The sequence below is a fragment of the Chrysochloris asiatica genome, unplaced genomic scaffold (assembly GCF_000296735.1).
Source record: "Chrysochloris asiatica unplaced genomic scaffold, ChrAsi1.0 scaffold00062, whole genome shotgun sequence".
Taxonomy (NCBI): Eukaryota; Metazoa; Chordata; class Mammalia; order Afrosoricida; family Chrysochloridae; genus Chrysochloris; species Chrysochloris asiatica.
This window is the reverse complement of record NW_006408580.1, coordinates 1,868,894-1,885,297: the sequence shown is the minus strand read 5'-3', so window position 1 is coordinate 1,885,297 and position 16,404 is coordinate 1,868,894. Positions and strand designations below refer to the sequence as shown.

The following is a 16,404-nucleotide window of genomic DNA, read 5'->3' as shown; positions in this document are numbered from 1 at the left end:
GATGTTTTATAGCAAGGAGGGGAGTGATTAACTTTTCAGTCTAGGAGTGGAGTTCACTAGGACCATCAAGGGAGAAGAGCAGAGAGCAGGACCCTACCCAGAGAAGCAGTGATGCCTGAAATGGAGCCAGTGATGATGATGTGGAGCTATGGAGCAGCTGAAGACTCTAGACCCAGAGAGGGAGAGTGACTGTGAGCTGAAGACCTGGGGGGTACGGGTGAAGGATTGCATGGAGGGGATTGTAACCATGGCAATGAGAGACAATATACGATAGAATGAATGTAAAACTAATGTTCTCCCATGTATACTATCACATAATTCACAATAAATCATAAAAAAATAATATATATATATATATAATGAATAGTGTATACCCTTTGGTTGGTGGTGATGCATGGAGGGGACTGTAACCATGGCAATGAAACAATATACAATTGGATGAATGTAAAACTAATGTTCTCCCATGTAAATTATCACATAATTCACAACAAAACATTAAAAAAAATAATAATAATAATGCAATCTTTCTAAAAAAAAAAACCTTATGGCTTACAACAGAACACAGTCCAACTTGCTTTCTTTGGACACATCTTTGGACACTAGAAGAAGACGTCATGTTTGGTGAAGTGAGAGGAGCCCACAGGGAGATGGACTGGCACATGCTCATGACTGTGAAGATGATGCAGGACCATACAATGTTCCATTTTGTTGTATATGAGTCAGAGTCAACAGCAACGATCTATCATCGGTCTATCAAATTCAAGCAGTTTAGAGACAGTAGAAACAATGAAAGAACATCTTAGCAATCTCCTACATAAATGTGGTGGATTACAAAATGCTCCAATGGTGATGGGTAAGAACCACACAACAGTGTGTCAAACAACCACAGTCACTAAACTTTACAGTGAGTTCCTCTACCTCTTTCAACCTGGGTTCCTTAATTATTGACTTAAAAAAAAAAAAAGACTTTGCTCAGACCTCAACCAGTGTGTCTGGAGCTGGCTGAGATCTTGGTCAGAATCCAAGCCCAAGTAGCATCTGTATCATGGATGGTGAGTTTGCTTATAGTCCAAATCACCCCAATCTTGTGGGAAGTCTACAGCCCAACCATTGCCCAAGCAAGGAAACCTTAATTAGTCTTTTCAAACTGGTGAGGGAATAACTTTAAATTGACACAACTGTAAATTCATTAAGTTTATATTGAATTCAAAACAGTCTGCTGTTGTTAGGTGTTGTTAAGTCAATTCCGACTCATAGTGTTTCATACAACAGAATGAAACACTGCCTGGTCCCGTGCATCCTTAATATTGTTATTTTGTTTGAACCCATAGTTGCAGCCACTGTGTCAATCCATCTCCTGGAGGGTCTTCCTCTTTTTTGTTGACCCTCTATAACAAGCATGATGTCCTTCTCCAAGTACTGGTCCTTCTTGACATATGTCTAAAGACGGTGAAATGAAGTCTTGTCATCAATGCTTCTAAGGTGCTTTCTGCCAGTCCATATTCTCAAACTAACCTAGGTATCCCTAATCTATAAACCAGGGACTCATAGTAAATTCAGATTAGAGGCTTTTATAACATTTTCATAGTGGGTTAGTTATGTTACTGTTGTAGACACAAGAAAAGTGACCCTTATTAAAACTGAATAAAATGGAAGGGTTCAGGAATTGTTTAAAAGAGACTAAGCACTAGAAGATAAACATGTAAATGCAATGAAACAGGACTTAATGTAAGAACTTTATTGGTAGGAGAAGTAGCAATGCCAAGTCAGCACCCTTTGTCTCAGATGATAAAACACATCCACATGGTCCACAGTGTTGCTTTAAACAAAAATCCAAATTGAGCAAACTATTCAGTGTAATAAGACAACTTTTAGTAAGTAAGCTATTCATGGGATGGACAACTACAAAATAACAATCTATTGACTTGTATGCTCTCCCCAGTAGCCAAGCTATAAAGTTCTGTCACTGCCCACTAGTCCTGAACACCTGGTGAGTTGGTAGTTGTAATCCCTGTTCTAGAAAGAAGAGCATGCCATTCAAGAAGCTGTACTTTCTTTCATATCTTACCTACTACCCACTGCCCTAGTGCCCCTTCCTAGCTACATAGCCCATATCTGTTATCCACAATTATTAATTGTGGGGCCTTGGACAATTTACAACTTCACGGAGACTTATTTTCCTCATCTGTAACATATCTGCTTATTTATAGTATGGCCAAGAACTTCTGTGAACTATAAAGTTCTATACAAATTTAATAAGTGATTTTAGCTAGGATGTAATTATTATGTTATTGATAAGATGCATAGGGTAGGGAAGGAGATGGGGAAAAAGGAAGGTCTTTTACCTCTCTTCTGGTCCTCCCCCTCTCTGCCCTTAGCCCACATCATTAACTCGAGTCATACCTACATCTAAGACTTCCACCAGTCTGGATATTCTATGCATACTGTGCCAAGTCTATTTCTCAATAACAAAAATTGAAATAAAGGACCTAACCACAGTAATATAACTACAGAAAAATAAGCCTTGTATCTGTGCGATGTTCTTCCATTTCACAGTGTAATTTTATATACCTTACCATTTAATTCTCATAACCAACCTGTACTATGAGGCCAGTTTTGTGCATGAAAAAATTGAGGCTTGGAACATTCAAATTGCCTGTCAGGGCTTGGATTCAAATCTAGTTGTCAGATTCCTTCTACCATACAACAGTTTCTGATGTTAGAAGTACTGATAATCCTGGTTCAAGAGTTCCTCTATTACTGTGCAGAATATATAACCATAAGTAAATTGGTAGCTTCCAATAATTTTATTAGAGAAGCAAAATGTATGGACATTGCAGGTATGAGTACAACCTTGTTAGGAAAGAGACTATCTAGAGTGGTGAACAGGAATATTGTATCTTGGACTTACATCGTACACCTGAGGACTGGTCAGACATCGAGCCAGCAAGCCACACCAAGCTGGAAGAGTGGTGGTTAACGGGGGCCCACTGTGTGTGAGGGTGGGCTTCAAGTAACTTTAAAAAGGCATTAAGGAAAAATGTCTAGGAAGGAAACAAACACCCAACAAAACGTATTTAAAAATTCATAGTAAATTATCTAACATTCTAGCCACAAAATGAGTATCTCTTTCCCTATTCTACCAGTACAGTACAGGAAATACTTATAATGGCCATCTGAACCAGTTGGAAACTGGTTATGCTATGCTCCATCAGTTTTAAATGTGAACTGTTCAATCTCAGGCTGGCGATTCCTAATTTTGAATTAAAAAAGGACTTGATTAATTACAACATCCTTCTTCCTTTTATATCCAGCTTTTGACCCACAATCAGCTCATGTCTTGGACACAGAACACAGAGTGCCCAGATATGGGGATTTTCCAGCTCCTCGGTCCTCTCTAAGTATTCTTGTTAAACCATTCTACCCAGAGTTCATACAGTGGAATTGTTAGTGTTTGACAGGACCTAAGTCCTGGTGTGGCACTGTGGGCTCATGCATCAGACTGCAAAGTCGTTTGAACTGCAAGGTCACCAGCTGCTCCTTGGAAGCCCTATACAGAGTTGCTATGGGTAGGAACTTGATGGCACTTAGCAACAAGAAGTAACTGCGGCAATTTTAAATAAGAAAACTGTGACTTGGTGAGGTGAAATGATTTTAACTAAGCTACTCAGATTATAAATATCCCAACATCCCATACTGGTGTGGCACTGTGGAATAAGCACTAGATTGCTACCACCAGCCACTCCTTGGAAACCCTATACAGGGTCATTATGAGTCTCAACGACGCTTAGCAACAGCAGTAGCACCCCATACAAGACTATTTTCCCTCCACTTGCTGCCTCTCTTCCAGCCTCTAACATAGGATTTTGAATCTCAGCACTTTTGACAAAAAGAGCCCTGAGGGTATACAGTAGTGTAACGGAAAGATTGATGGGAGAAAGATGTGGCAATCTACTCTGTAAAGATTTACAGTTTTGGAACCCCCATGGGGCAGTTATACTACACCTTACAGAGCTGCTATGCATTGGAATGGACTCTACCACAATGGGTAGGTTTATTTGTTTTTTACTATTAACATTTGGACTGGATAATTCTTTGTTGTAGGGGCTGTCCTGTGGACTTTAGTAGGCTATTAAGCAGCATACTTGGTCTCCCTCCAGTGGTGACAACCAAATTTGTTTCCAAGCATTGCAAAATCACCCTTGGCTGAGAAACATTCTCTAACATGAAAGCCAACTGAAATGTGGAAAGCTTAGTAAGTGTCAATCTGTGACTGTTTGTGCTGCCAAATGCACAGCCCTATGTCAGAAACACTAGAAAACACCTGTCATGGTGTGATAGAGCTGGGACCATTTCTGATTCTCACCATCTAAGTAATGTGGAAAAAGTTGAGACACTTAACTACATGAGTGGCCAAGTGACTTTAAAAGGAGATGAGAAAGTGGCAGAGCCATTTGGGTACTCAAGAGGTGAACTGTAAGTACCACCAATGCCTGTTTTCACTTTAAGAAAATGAGATAAGAAGCTTTAGCTTTAGAAAGAGTTCAAAAGGTAGACACTAGGGTAAACTTTGAACTGGGAATTACTAAACCAAAGGGGTTCTGGGGACTTTACAAACAGTTATTCTCCCATCTGACTTTTAACTACATACCCAGCCTTAGCTCACTTTGAGAACAGTCTCTCTCTGTAGCTACTGTCTTTAGCTCGGAAGATAAGAGAAGCTTGGATTTGTAGAATGACTAGGATAAGACTAAAGAGTCAAATTAGAGGGGAAACACAAGAGGCTACATTTCAGTCCCCTGGGAGAAGCTCCTCCTTCCTTCAAATATACAAGGCTCTCTAGCAACTTCTTTAAAAAAGATAACTTACATATATGTGTGTGTGTATATATATATACATGGTATTGGTGGTGGTGATTGTGTGCTATGGAGTCAGTTCCGACTCATAGCAACCCTGTATGCGGTTTCCGGGGCTGTAAATCTTTATGGGAGCCGAAAGCCTCTTCTTTCTCCCATGGAACGGCTGGTAGTTTCGAACTGCTGACCTTGAGGTTAGCAGCTCGACTCATAACCACTATGCTACCAGAGCTCCTTGTACATATATGGTGGTGTGGTGGTGGCTGTGTGCCGTGGATTCGCTTCCGACTCATAGCGACCCTATACAGGGTTTCCGAAGCTGTAAATCTTTATGGGAGCAGAACGCCTCAACTTTCTCCCGCGGAACAGCTAGTAGTTTCGAACTGCTGACCTTGCGGTTCGCAGCCTGATTTGTAACCACTACGCTACCAGAGCTCCTTTGTACGTATATACATGTATATATTTATCTACCTATCTATCTATTGATATTTTTAAAAATATATTCAAATTGATGGAAGGACACAAAATGAAATAACAAGTCTTTGTCACCCCAATTGCTCTGGTAATTATCATTACAACTTACCATAATACATTTTTCTCCTGTTTCTTAATTTATCAACTTTAGTCAGAGACTTTTCATTTTTTTCCTATGAGGGATAGAAAATTGAACTCATTTATACTTACTACCATCTCTTCTTTACAAATTTATTCTTTTCCAATTATATAAACAAATTTTCTAGGCTTTTTCTACAGATTGAATCTAAATTTTAGAATACAATAGCAGCATTTACAATAAGCCAGGAGTCCTGGTATGACGCTGTGGGTTAATGTGCTGGACTGCAAAGTCAGTTGGTGGTTCACCAGCCGCTCCTCGGAAACCCTCTACAGGGTTGCTATGGGTCAGACCCCACTCAATGGCACTTCACAACAACACAATAATGTTAATGGTGGTGTGCCACTGAGTCGATTAAATAATGCCAATATATGAGTATTATCCACTGTAGAACCAAGCAGAGTGACTGAAGTATTATAAAAGGAAATGCAATACTATTTAATTTAAATTTTGTTAGTCAAAGGAGACTCTTTGGGTATCTTGCTAAATAATGAATCTTCTAAATTATTTTTAACTTTTGTTCACTTCTGGATTACAAATCACTGTTTCTTCAATACTACTCTCCCTTTGTTTGATTTTGTTTTGTTATTTTTTAGCATTTTATTGTGGTTTGGGTGAAATTTTACACAATAAATTAGTTTCCCATTCAACAACTTATAAACATTTGTTTCCCATCAATGTAGCAGCAGTCTTCCCATAGTCCATATTCCCATTTCCATCTTTCCTGCCCCATTTTCACTTCTGAACTTAAAGTTCTGGGCAAATGCTACCCTTTTGGTCTTGTATGGTTGACTGTTCTGAGGAACAGTTTGCTCACGGGTGTTACTGTTCACTTTGTTGTAAAGTGATGTTGAGTCGGTTTCAACTCATAGCTACTCTATATAGGGTTTTCAGAGGCTTTAAATCTTCGAAGGAGCAGAAAGCCTCGCCTTTCTCCTGCAGAGCAGCCGGAGGGCTCGAACTGCGGACACTGTGGTTCGCAGTCCAGTGCTTATCTTATAGAGCCACAGCATTCCCTTGTTGACTTTATAGGCCTATTATTTGGCTGAAAGGTGATGTCTGGAAGTGAGTTCAGTTCCAGGTTTGAAGGGTATCTAAGGGCCAATCAGGGTCGCTATGAGTCAGAACCGACTCCACGGCACACAGCCACCACCACCAAGGGCCAGTCTTGGGGTTACAAGTCTCTCCCAGACAAGTCTGGTCTTTTTATGAATTTGAATTTTGCTGTACCTTTTCCTCCCACTCTATCAAGTTCCTTCTATTGTGATCCCAATCAGAGCAGTCAGTAGAGGTAGCTGGGCACCATCTAGTTGTGGTCTCAGAAGGTGAGACCTAGGCTGTGCTTCATGGATATATTTGAAGCACATATAAATATGTATGTAAAAATACCCTCTGTCTTCTTTGGTGAAGTGTCTGCTCAAGTCCTGGGCCCATTTATTAATTGGATTATTTGTGGTTCACACGGTTCATTAGTCCTATAGACTAATAGCTTCATTGAGTCTTTGGTTCTTTCCACTCCTCTTTGCTCCACACAGGAAGAGCCATATCTTAGATATAGCCATATCTTAGATAAGTACTCGCAAGCTTTAAAGACTCCAGTTGGCTACTCACCAAAATGCTTGTAGAACGTGTTCTTTAAGGACTATGTTATGCTAATTGACCTAGATGTCTCCTGAGACTATGGTCCTGATCCCTCAACTCAAGGTGTTTGGTTATGGCTAAGGTATTCTCATAACTTTGTTCCTATATGCTCTACTATTGTTGCTATGTTGCTATGTGCCATCGAGTCGGGATCCAACTCACAGTAACCCTGTACAGGGTTTCCAAGAAGCAGCTAGTGACTCCAAGGAGCAGCTGGTGAGTTAGAACTGCCGGCCTTAACGGCCCAAACCAACATTGCTGTTTACCGCATTAATTGACAATGCCACACCAGAAGTCCATGCTCTACTATGTTGTTGTTATATGCCGTGGAGTCGGTTCCGACTCATAGCGACCCCGTACAGGGTTTCCGAGGCTGTAAATCTTTATGGGAGCAGAAAGCCTCATCTTTCTCCCGCGGAGTGCCTGGTAGTTTCGAACTGCTGACCATTGCGGTTCGCAGCCCGATTCGTAACCACTACGCTACCAGAGCTCTTTATGCTCTACTATAGTCATGGATATATTTGCAGCACATATAAATGTTTGTAGAAATACCCTCTATCTTCTTTTGTGAAATGTCTGTTCATGTCCTTTGCCCATTTATTAATTGGACTGTCTTTTTCTTATTGAGGTATTTTGTAGTTTTCTTTGGATAAGTCTTTTACATCATTGGTTAGATTTATTCCTAAGTATTTCATCTTTTTGGTGGCTATTGTAAGTAGTATTATTTATCTGATTCCCTTCTCAGAGTTCTCTTTATTAGTGTAGAGGAATCCGACTGATTTTTGTATATTGATCGTGTACCCTCCTACTTTGTTAAATCATTCTATTAGTTTCAGTAGCTTTCTTGTAAGCACGCCACACTCTTGTCTTTGGTCTCTCAGCTATGTGGTCCCTTGGTCTTTGCTCTGCTTGGGGAAGTGCCACAAAGCTCTTTTAGCCAGTCTGTGAATGCACAAAGAGCATTCTTCAAGCCAGTTTTCTGCCCACAGGCACTCAGCTTTACTCAGTCCATGGGTCTAGAGCCCAAAGCTGCTCTGTCTCTCCATGCCACCACCTCTGCCAGTCACCTTTGCCATCGCTGTTTCTCTAAGAAGGAATCTCACACTTCATTCTTGCTCTGCCTTCTTGATGGTACTGAGATCTTCTGTCTCTGCTTTGGAGATGGCTCCTTATAAACCTAGCTGGAGGGCAAAACTAACCAATCCCAGCCTTAGAGTCCTGTATAACTTACTTGCATGGTCCCACCCAACCACTTGGTGGGAATTAAAAAGACTTTGGATAGAAAAGCCATTATCAGTAAATACAAGGCACCACAGGAGTTAAGATGTTGGTTCTTTCTTCTTTTTGGATGTATGTGTTTATTGCTATAAATTGCTTCTGATCACTGCTTTTGCTGTGTCCAAAAGGAACCTGGTGTGCTGCTGTAGGACCACAAGGTTGGTTTGAACCACAAAGTCAACAGTTCAAACTCATCAGCCACTCCTCGCAAACTCTATACAGAGTTGCTATGAGTCGGAAATGACTTGACAACATTTGACAACCACAACAAAAGTTTTGATATGTAGTGTTTTTATTCATGTTTGATTCAGGGAATTTTTATTTCATTTTCTATCTCTTCAGTTACCCAGTGGTTTTTAAGCTGGGTGTTAACTCAATTTCCATGTATTTTCTTCTTTTTTCTTGTTGATTTCCAATTTAACAGCACTGTTATCTGAGATGTGTTGTATTCTTTCAATGTTTTTAAATGTATTAAAGCTTGCTTTGTGGCCTAATATGTGGTCTATTCTGGAGAATGTTCCATGTGCGCTGAAACTGAATGCATGCTGGGCTGCTGTTGGGTAGAGTGTTCTGTATGTATCTATGAGGTCAAGGTGGTTGATTGTGTCTTTGTCAAGTTTCTTTCTAGTTGCTCTTTCATCAAAAGTGGTAAATTAAATGTTGCGCTGTAGGATAAACACTGGACTGCTAACCACAAGGATGGTGGCTCATACCCACCAGCCACACCTTAGAGACTTTATACAGGGCACATAACAACAACAACAATTATTGTAGAGCTGTCTATTTGTCTCTTCAATTCATTAGAATTTGACATGTATTTTGGGGCTCTTTTGTTAGGAACATAGATATTTATTTTGGTTATGTCTCCTTGTTCAATTGACTCTTTAATCATTACATAGTATCCTTTTTTGTCTCTTATACAGGTTGATGATTGTTGTTAGATTGATATATATTTTCAATCCTTTGATTTTTTTTTTTTGTTTATTTTTGTCTTTATGTCTAAGGTGTGTTTTTGTAGACAGCATAGTGGTGAGTCCTGTTTTCTTATCCATTCTGCCACTCTCTGTCTCTTGCCTGGTACATTTAATCCATTTACATTCAGTGTAATTATTGCTGAAGGTTGAACTTTTTGTTTTTGAATTTGCACTTGGGATCACTTGAATCTATAGAATAAGGTCTATCCTGCATTAACCACCACCCCACCCCCCAATTAGGCCAGGATCAGATCACACAAAGCCTGGATCAGAATTGGCTGATTACAGCAAGCAGAAATTATCATCCCTACATGGATTAACTGCCCAAGCTCCCCTTCTCTTTATGATCACAGAACAGTTCATAGCATAATTTCAACGGATTCATCTACAAAGTCATATTCCCCTGTAAACATATTTCTCTGAAGAGTCACATGAGTCTACCAGGCTTTAGGTTCACTGCTGATAGGAAAACACTCCTCTTACCCAGAAAGTTGCTCATCATGAGTACCTGTGGTTGAATGTTGAGATGTGTACATATCCCAACAGCTGTACCAAGCACACATTTTTCCTTACTCATCAGAAGTCATTCACTTACAATGCAAGAGAATTTCATCACTAATGTTTCTTGAATGTTTTAGTAAAAAGGATACTTGTGGTCGAAGCTGTACCACAGCCTGAATATCCATGCACTCTCTTGCTTTGTTCGGTTCCCTCTGGCATTATCTGGGCCGTCCTAGGAACAAACAAGAGGACAAAGGCTTAGTTGCAGAAAAGGGACCTGGAAGCATGGGGGAAGAATTCATTTTTAATCGTAATTTCTACATATCCCATATCTACAAAGTTTCAAAGATACATTGGCAGAGAATATTTTAGTAGAAATTGATTCAATTCAAAAGGTAGACTAATCAGTGTTAGAAGGTTTGATCATACATGGACATAAAGTAGGACCTACCTGGTGGTGCAGCGGGTTAAGTGTTGGGCTGCTAACCACAAGGTTGCCGATTCAAACCCACCAACCACTCCATAGAGTAAGATGAAGCTGCTTGCTCCTGTAAAGGTTTACAGTCTCAGAAATCCCATAGAGCAGTTCTACTCTATCCTATAGGGTGGCTATGAGTCAGAATCTATTCGACGGCAGTGGCTTTGAATCTTTGATTTAATGGACTTTTATGTTGCTGCATGACAAATTCTGAAAGTACAGACTGCTTATGAGGCACAAGCTTTTTAATAGTCATAATCTTTAATATTATCGTTGTTGTTAAGCACTGTTGAGTCGGTTCAGACCCATAGTGACCCTGTATAAAGTTTCCGATGAGCGGCTAGTGAGCTTGAACTGTGGACCTTGCAGTTCAAACCAAATTTGCAGTCCAGCGCATTAACCCACAGCACCACACCAAAACTCCAGTATGGAGGAAGTAACTCTATAGGCAAGGGACAATGACAATAACCAAATAAAAGTCGAGCCAAAATTACACGAAGTTCTAAATTATTTCCAGAAATTGAGCGCCCCTGGTATTTAATGAATGTTTAGTCACAGATATGGAAATGGCTTTGTTAAATGGGCCCTGCTGTGGATGGAGAAATATAAACAAGGAGCGACCCTAGAGATTAACTTTATTTTATACTTTTATAAGCCATATGGAAGGAGCTCTGGTAGCATAGTGATTACGAATCGGGCTGCTAATCTCACGGTCAGTAGTTCGAAACTACCAGCTCTTCCATGGGAGAAAGATGAGGCTTTCTGCTTCCGTAAAGATTTACAGCCTCAGAAACCCTGTACAGGGTCACTATGAGTGGGAACCGACTCCACGGCACATAACCACAACAACAAGCCATATGGAAGAAGGAAGACATAGGAAAGTCTCCATTTGCAGAAAACAAATCATTCCTTTGGGAAGATATCAAACTATCTCAAGACAGGGCAGAAAAGTAGTAGATGGCCTTTTTGACAGGTAACCATCCTTACAAAAAAAGTAGTGTCTTTTAGAAAGGAATAGGCCCTAAGCTCTTAGTTCTAACTGCCTGTAGAATCTAACTAAAGAAAAACTGAAAAAAATTATAATCATCCAGAAAGATAAAATAAGCCATCAAACACAAAGCCTGTATCCCAGTCAGTCTTACCTGCCACTCTCTTGAAACAACAAGAGAACAACAAACTCTTACTATGTCATGCAAAGCCACAAAGAATTATTTAAAACCTGGAATACTTCAATTCTTGCTATCTCACTTCATGGAATTTGCAGGAGACTTATTTATATAAGTCTCAAAAGGGACAACTAAAGTAATTAAAGCAAAGGAAGGACTTCCATTTGAAAGCAGATTAATAAAAGGTCTTCTCAGGCTACAAAGAGATAGGCCTAGAGTCCACAAAATTAGAGCAAGTGACCTCAGATTCTACAGCAAATCCTGAAATGAAAGAAATTAAGACACAACCTTAAAGGTTACAAGGGGTAAGTTTAAGACAAATAAAAGTCCAACTTTATAAAAGAGGCGTTAAACAACTTACTCCAAGAAATGGTACCAGAAGCATGCATAGGTACAGGAAGAAGTTACATGCATGGAGGTTTTAGGGAAATCAGGAAGGTTCTATGAGGAATCAGGAAGGTTCTACAAACAAGGCAAGTCAGTAGAGCCCTTCTTATGGGTTCAGCACAGCACAGCACTGAATAGGGATTAACATGGGTATAGGAGGCTCCTCCAATAAATACCAGCTGCTCCTCGTATAGGTCAGAATCGACTCGATGACACTTAACAACGACAATAATAAATACTGGGGAGCGTGGTGGCTCCATACGTAAGCGCGGGACTATGAACCATAAAGTCCACAGTTTGAGCCTGCCAGACGTTCCTCAAGAGAAAGATGGGGTTTTCTGCTCCCTCATAGATTTAAAGCCTTGGAAACCCTATACAGAGTTGCTATGAGTTGGAACCAACTCCACAGCATTTTACAACAACAACAGATACTACAGCCTCTATTCCCAGACTGTACTTGGAGAATTAATATTTTCATTTATGTGTTCCCCACAGAAAAAAAAAAGGAGCTTTAGACATAGCCTGAGCTAAAAACATGAGCTGTGAAACCTGGTGGGATGCCAGCTTCTGAGGAGGGGCATGGTGAGAAAACAAGTCTCCACTTTTTTTTTTTTTTCCTGTGGGGAACTCTGGTAGCGTAGTGGTTACAAATTGGGCTGCGAACCTTAAGGTCAGCGGTTCGAAACTACCAGCTGCTCCGCGGGAGAAAGATGAGGCTTTCTACTCCCGTAAAGATTTACACCCTTGGAAACCCTATACAGGGTCGCTATGGGTCGGAACCGACTCGATGGCACTTAACAACAACACAATGTCTAAAGCAGAGGTGGGAAACATCCGGTCCACGGTTCATATAAGGCTTTCAAAATCATTTGGTCTGGCTCTGTCAAGGTAACTACAGTTCCAGCCATCACATTTGTTGTTGTTGTTAGCTGCCATCAAATTGGTACCAACTCATAGCGACCCTATGCACAACAGAACGAAACACTGCCTAGTCCTGCACCAACCTCACAGTCTTTGCTAAGCCCAAGGCCACTGCTTAGCAAATGCCACTGTGCCAATCCATCGTGTTGGGTGTCTTCCTCTTTTTCTCTGATCACCCATATTACCTACCAAACATGATATTCTTTGGACTGGTCCCTCCTAGCATTCTGGCTGTACTTTTTCCAACAAATTGGTTTGTTCTTTTGTTAGTTCATGGTTTCATGGTACTGTTTTGTTCCCCCCTTTTAGTATGGGTATCTTTTCTTAAGCTTTTACAATAATGGTCTTATGCAATATTTGTCATTTTGTGACTGACTAATTTCACTCAGCATAATGTCTTCAAGGCTCATCCATGTTATGTAGTGGCTTGCGGCTTCTTTGTTATTCTTCAAGGTAGCATAATATTCCATTGTGTGTATGTACCAAACTTTGTTTAACCATTCTTCCATAGATGGGCACTTAGGCTGTCTCCATCTTTTTACTATTGTGAATAGTGCTGCTATGAACATGGTGTGCATATAACTACTCGTGTTATGGCTCGTATTTCTTGTGGATATATAGCAAGTAGAAGAATTACTGGATCATGTGGTATTTCTATTTCCAACTTTGAGGAAGTGCCATACTGTTTTCCAGAGTGGCTGGACCATTTTGCAGTCCCACCAGCAATATAGGAGAGTCCCATTCTCTCCACATCCTCACCAGCATTTATTATCCTTTGCATTTTTGAACTTTGTTGTTATTTCTCGTGTGTGATGATATCTCATTGTTGTTTTGATTTGCATCTCTCTAATGGCTAATGATTGTGAGCATGACTTCATATGTTTGTTGGCTACCCAAATGTCTTCTTTGGTGAAATGTCTGTTCATGTCCCGTGCCCATTTTTCAATTGGGTTACTTGTCTTTTTCTTGTAGAGGTGTTGTAGTTTCCTATAGATTTTAGAAATTAGTCCCTTGCCTGATATGTCATTGCAAAAGTTTTTTTCCCATTCTGTGGGCTCCCTTTTTACTCTTTTGGTGAAGTCTTTTGATGCACATAAGTTTCTAAGTTTTAGAACGTCCCAATCATCTATTTTGTCTTCTTTTGTTTGCCTAATTTTCACAATGTTTTGTAGTCTATGTGTGCCCTAGATTAAAGCCCTTAAATTTGTCTCTATTTTTTCATTGATGACCTTTATAATTTGGGATTCACATTTAGGTCTTTAATCCATGCTCAGTTGGTCTTTGTATACGGCTTGGGGTAAGGTCTTGTTTCAATCTTTTGCATATAACTTTCCAGTTCTGCCAGCACCATCTGTTAAAGAGACTGTTGTCTTCCCCACTCAATGTACTTTGGCCCTATGTCAAAGATAAGTTGGCTATATGTGGATGGGTTAATTTCTGGAGTCTCAATTCTGTTCCATTGATCAATATATCTTTCATTGTACCAGGCTGTTTTGACCACTGTAGCCATGTAGTAAATTTTGAAATCAAGGAGTGAGAGGCGACCAACTTTGTTCTTCTTAAGTAGTGCTTTGCTTATCCTGGGTCTCTTTCCTTTCCATATAAGGTTTGTAACTGTTTTTTCCATCTCTTTGAAGAATGTCATTGGAATCTGGATTGGGATTGCATTATATGTGTAAACTGCTTTTGGGCAGTATTGACATTTTCACAATGTTAAGTCTTCCTATCCAGGAGCATGGTATATTCTTCCATTTTTGTAGGTCTCCTTTGGTTTCTTGTAGTAGTGGTTTTATAGTTTTCTATGTATAGGTCCTTTGTTTCTCTGGTTACATTTATTCCTAAATATTTCATCTTTTAGGTGGCTATTGTAAATGGTATTGCTTTCCTAATTTTCTGTCCAGTGTTGTCATTATTAGTATAGAGGAATCCAACTGATTTTGTATGTTGATCTTGTACCCTGCCACTTTGCTAAATCTTCCAATGAGATCTAGTAGCTTTTTTACTGAGTCTTTGGGGTTTTCTATGTATAGGATCATATTATCTGCAAACAAAGAGAGTTTTACTTCCTCTTAGCCAATCTGGATGCCTTTAATTTCCCTATCTTGCCTTATTTCTCTGGCTAAGACTTCCAAAACAATATTGAATAGGAGTGGTGATAAAGGTCATCCTTGTGTGATAACTGTTCACAAGGGGAAGGCTTTCTGTTTCTCTCCATTAAGAGTGATGTTAGCTGTTGGTTTTATATATATGCTCCTAATTATGTTGAAGAATTTCCCTTCGATTCCTACTTTGTTGAGTGTTTTTATCAGGGATGGATGTTGGATTTTGTCAAATGCCTTTTCTGCATCAATCGATATGATCATGTGGTTCTTTTCCTTTTTCTTATTTATATGGTTGCTTTCCTGACGTTGAACTATCTTTGCATCCCTGATATGAATCCCACTTGGTCATGATGCATTATATTTGTGATGTGTTGTTAAATTCTGTTGGCTAGGATTTTGTTGAGAATTTTTGGGGATACTGATCTATAATTTTCCTTCTTGGTGTTGTCCTTCCCTGGTTTTGGTATGAGGATTATGCTTGCTTCACAGAATGTATTAGGGAGTTTTCCATCCTCAGTCCATGGTACTTTTAATATTCTCCTTCAACACCATAAATCAAATGCATCAATTCTTCTACGGTCTTCCTTATTCACTGTTCAGCTTTCACATGCATGTGAGGTTATTACAAATACCATGGCTTTGGTCAGGTGAACCTTAGTCCTTAAACTGACATCTTTGCTCTTTAACACTCTAAAGAAGTTGTGTGCAGCAGAGTTGCCTAATGAAAAACGTTGTTTGATTTCCTGACTGCTGTTTCCATGAGTGTTGATGGCTGATTTGGGAAAACTGAAATCTTTGACAACTTCAATCTTTTCTCCATTTTTATTGGTCCAGTGGTGAGGATTTACCTTTTCTTTACATACTGAAGGCTGTGGTCTTTGATCTTCATCAGTATGTATTTTCAGTTGTCTTCACTTTCAGCAAATAATGTTGTATCATCTGCATAACTCATGTTGTTAATGAGTCTTCCTCCAATCCTGATGCCATGTTTTTCTTTATATAATCCTTCAAGACTGTGCACAACACTGGCTTCTCTGACAAACGTTTCAAAAGCAACAGAGCACTCTAAGAGTAGCTAATACAACATGATTTATCAACACACTAAAAGAAACCAGTTGCTATAAGTCAACTTGGACCTATGGTAACAGAGTAGAACCCATGTATGAGAGTAGAACTGTGCTCCATAAGGGTTTGTTTCAATGGCAGATTTTTTGGAAGTGGATTACCAGATCTTTCTTCTGAGGTGCCCGTGAATGGAATTTCAGCTGGCAGTTGAGTGTGTTAACGGTTTGCCCTACCCAAGGACTCCATACTTGGGAGTACCAAGCAAAAAAATCTATACCCGATGGGAGAGGAAACAAGGCTCTCCACCATTACCCTTCTCACACTTTTACCAAGGCCTTAGGAATGGAGTTCAGCTATCTGGTCTGCAGATGTATTACCAGAGTATCATATGATATCTGAAATATAACCGGTGCTCAATAGAT

The 16,404-nt window shown here is 39.7% G+C and overlaps 1 protein-coding gene across 2 annotated transcripts in view; it reads right to left on the bottom strand.

Annotated features, from left to right (window-relative positions):
* The window catches only part of SLC9A7 (solute carrier family 9, subfamily A (NHE7, cation proton antiporter 7), member 7), a 218,441-nt gene that overhangs the window by 4,415 nt on the left and 197,622 nt on the right, over positions 1 to 16,404 (bottom strand). For both annotated transcript variants that reach the window (XM_006864239.1, XM_006864238.1), the window contains exons 15-16: positions 10,013 to 10,095; positions 2,912 to 3,017 (exon numbers count right to left, since the gene is read on the bottom strand). In XM_006864239.1, the coding sequence (XP_006864301.1) occupies positions 2,912 to 3,017; positions 10,013 to 10,095 (189 nt within the window). The remainder of the gene's footprint in view (positions 1 to 2,911; positions 3,018 to 10,012; positions 10,096 to 16,404) is intronic.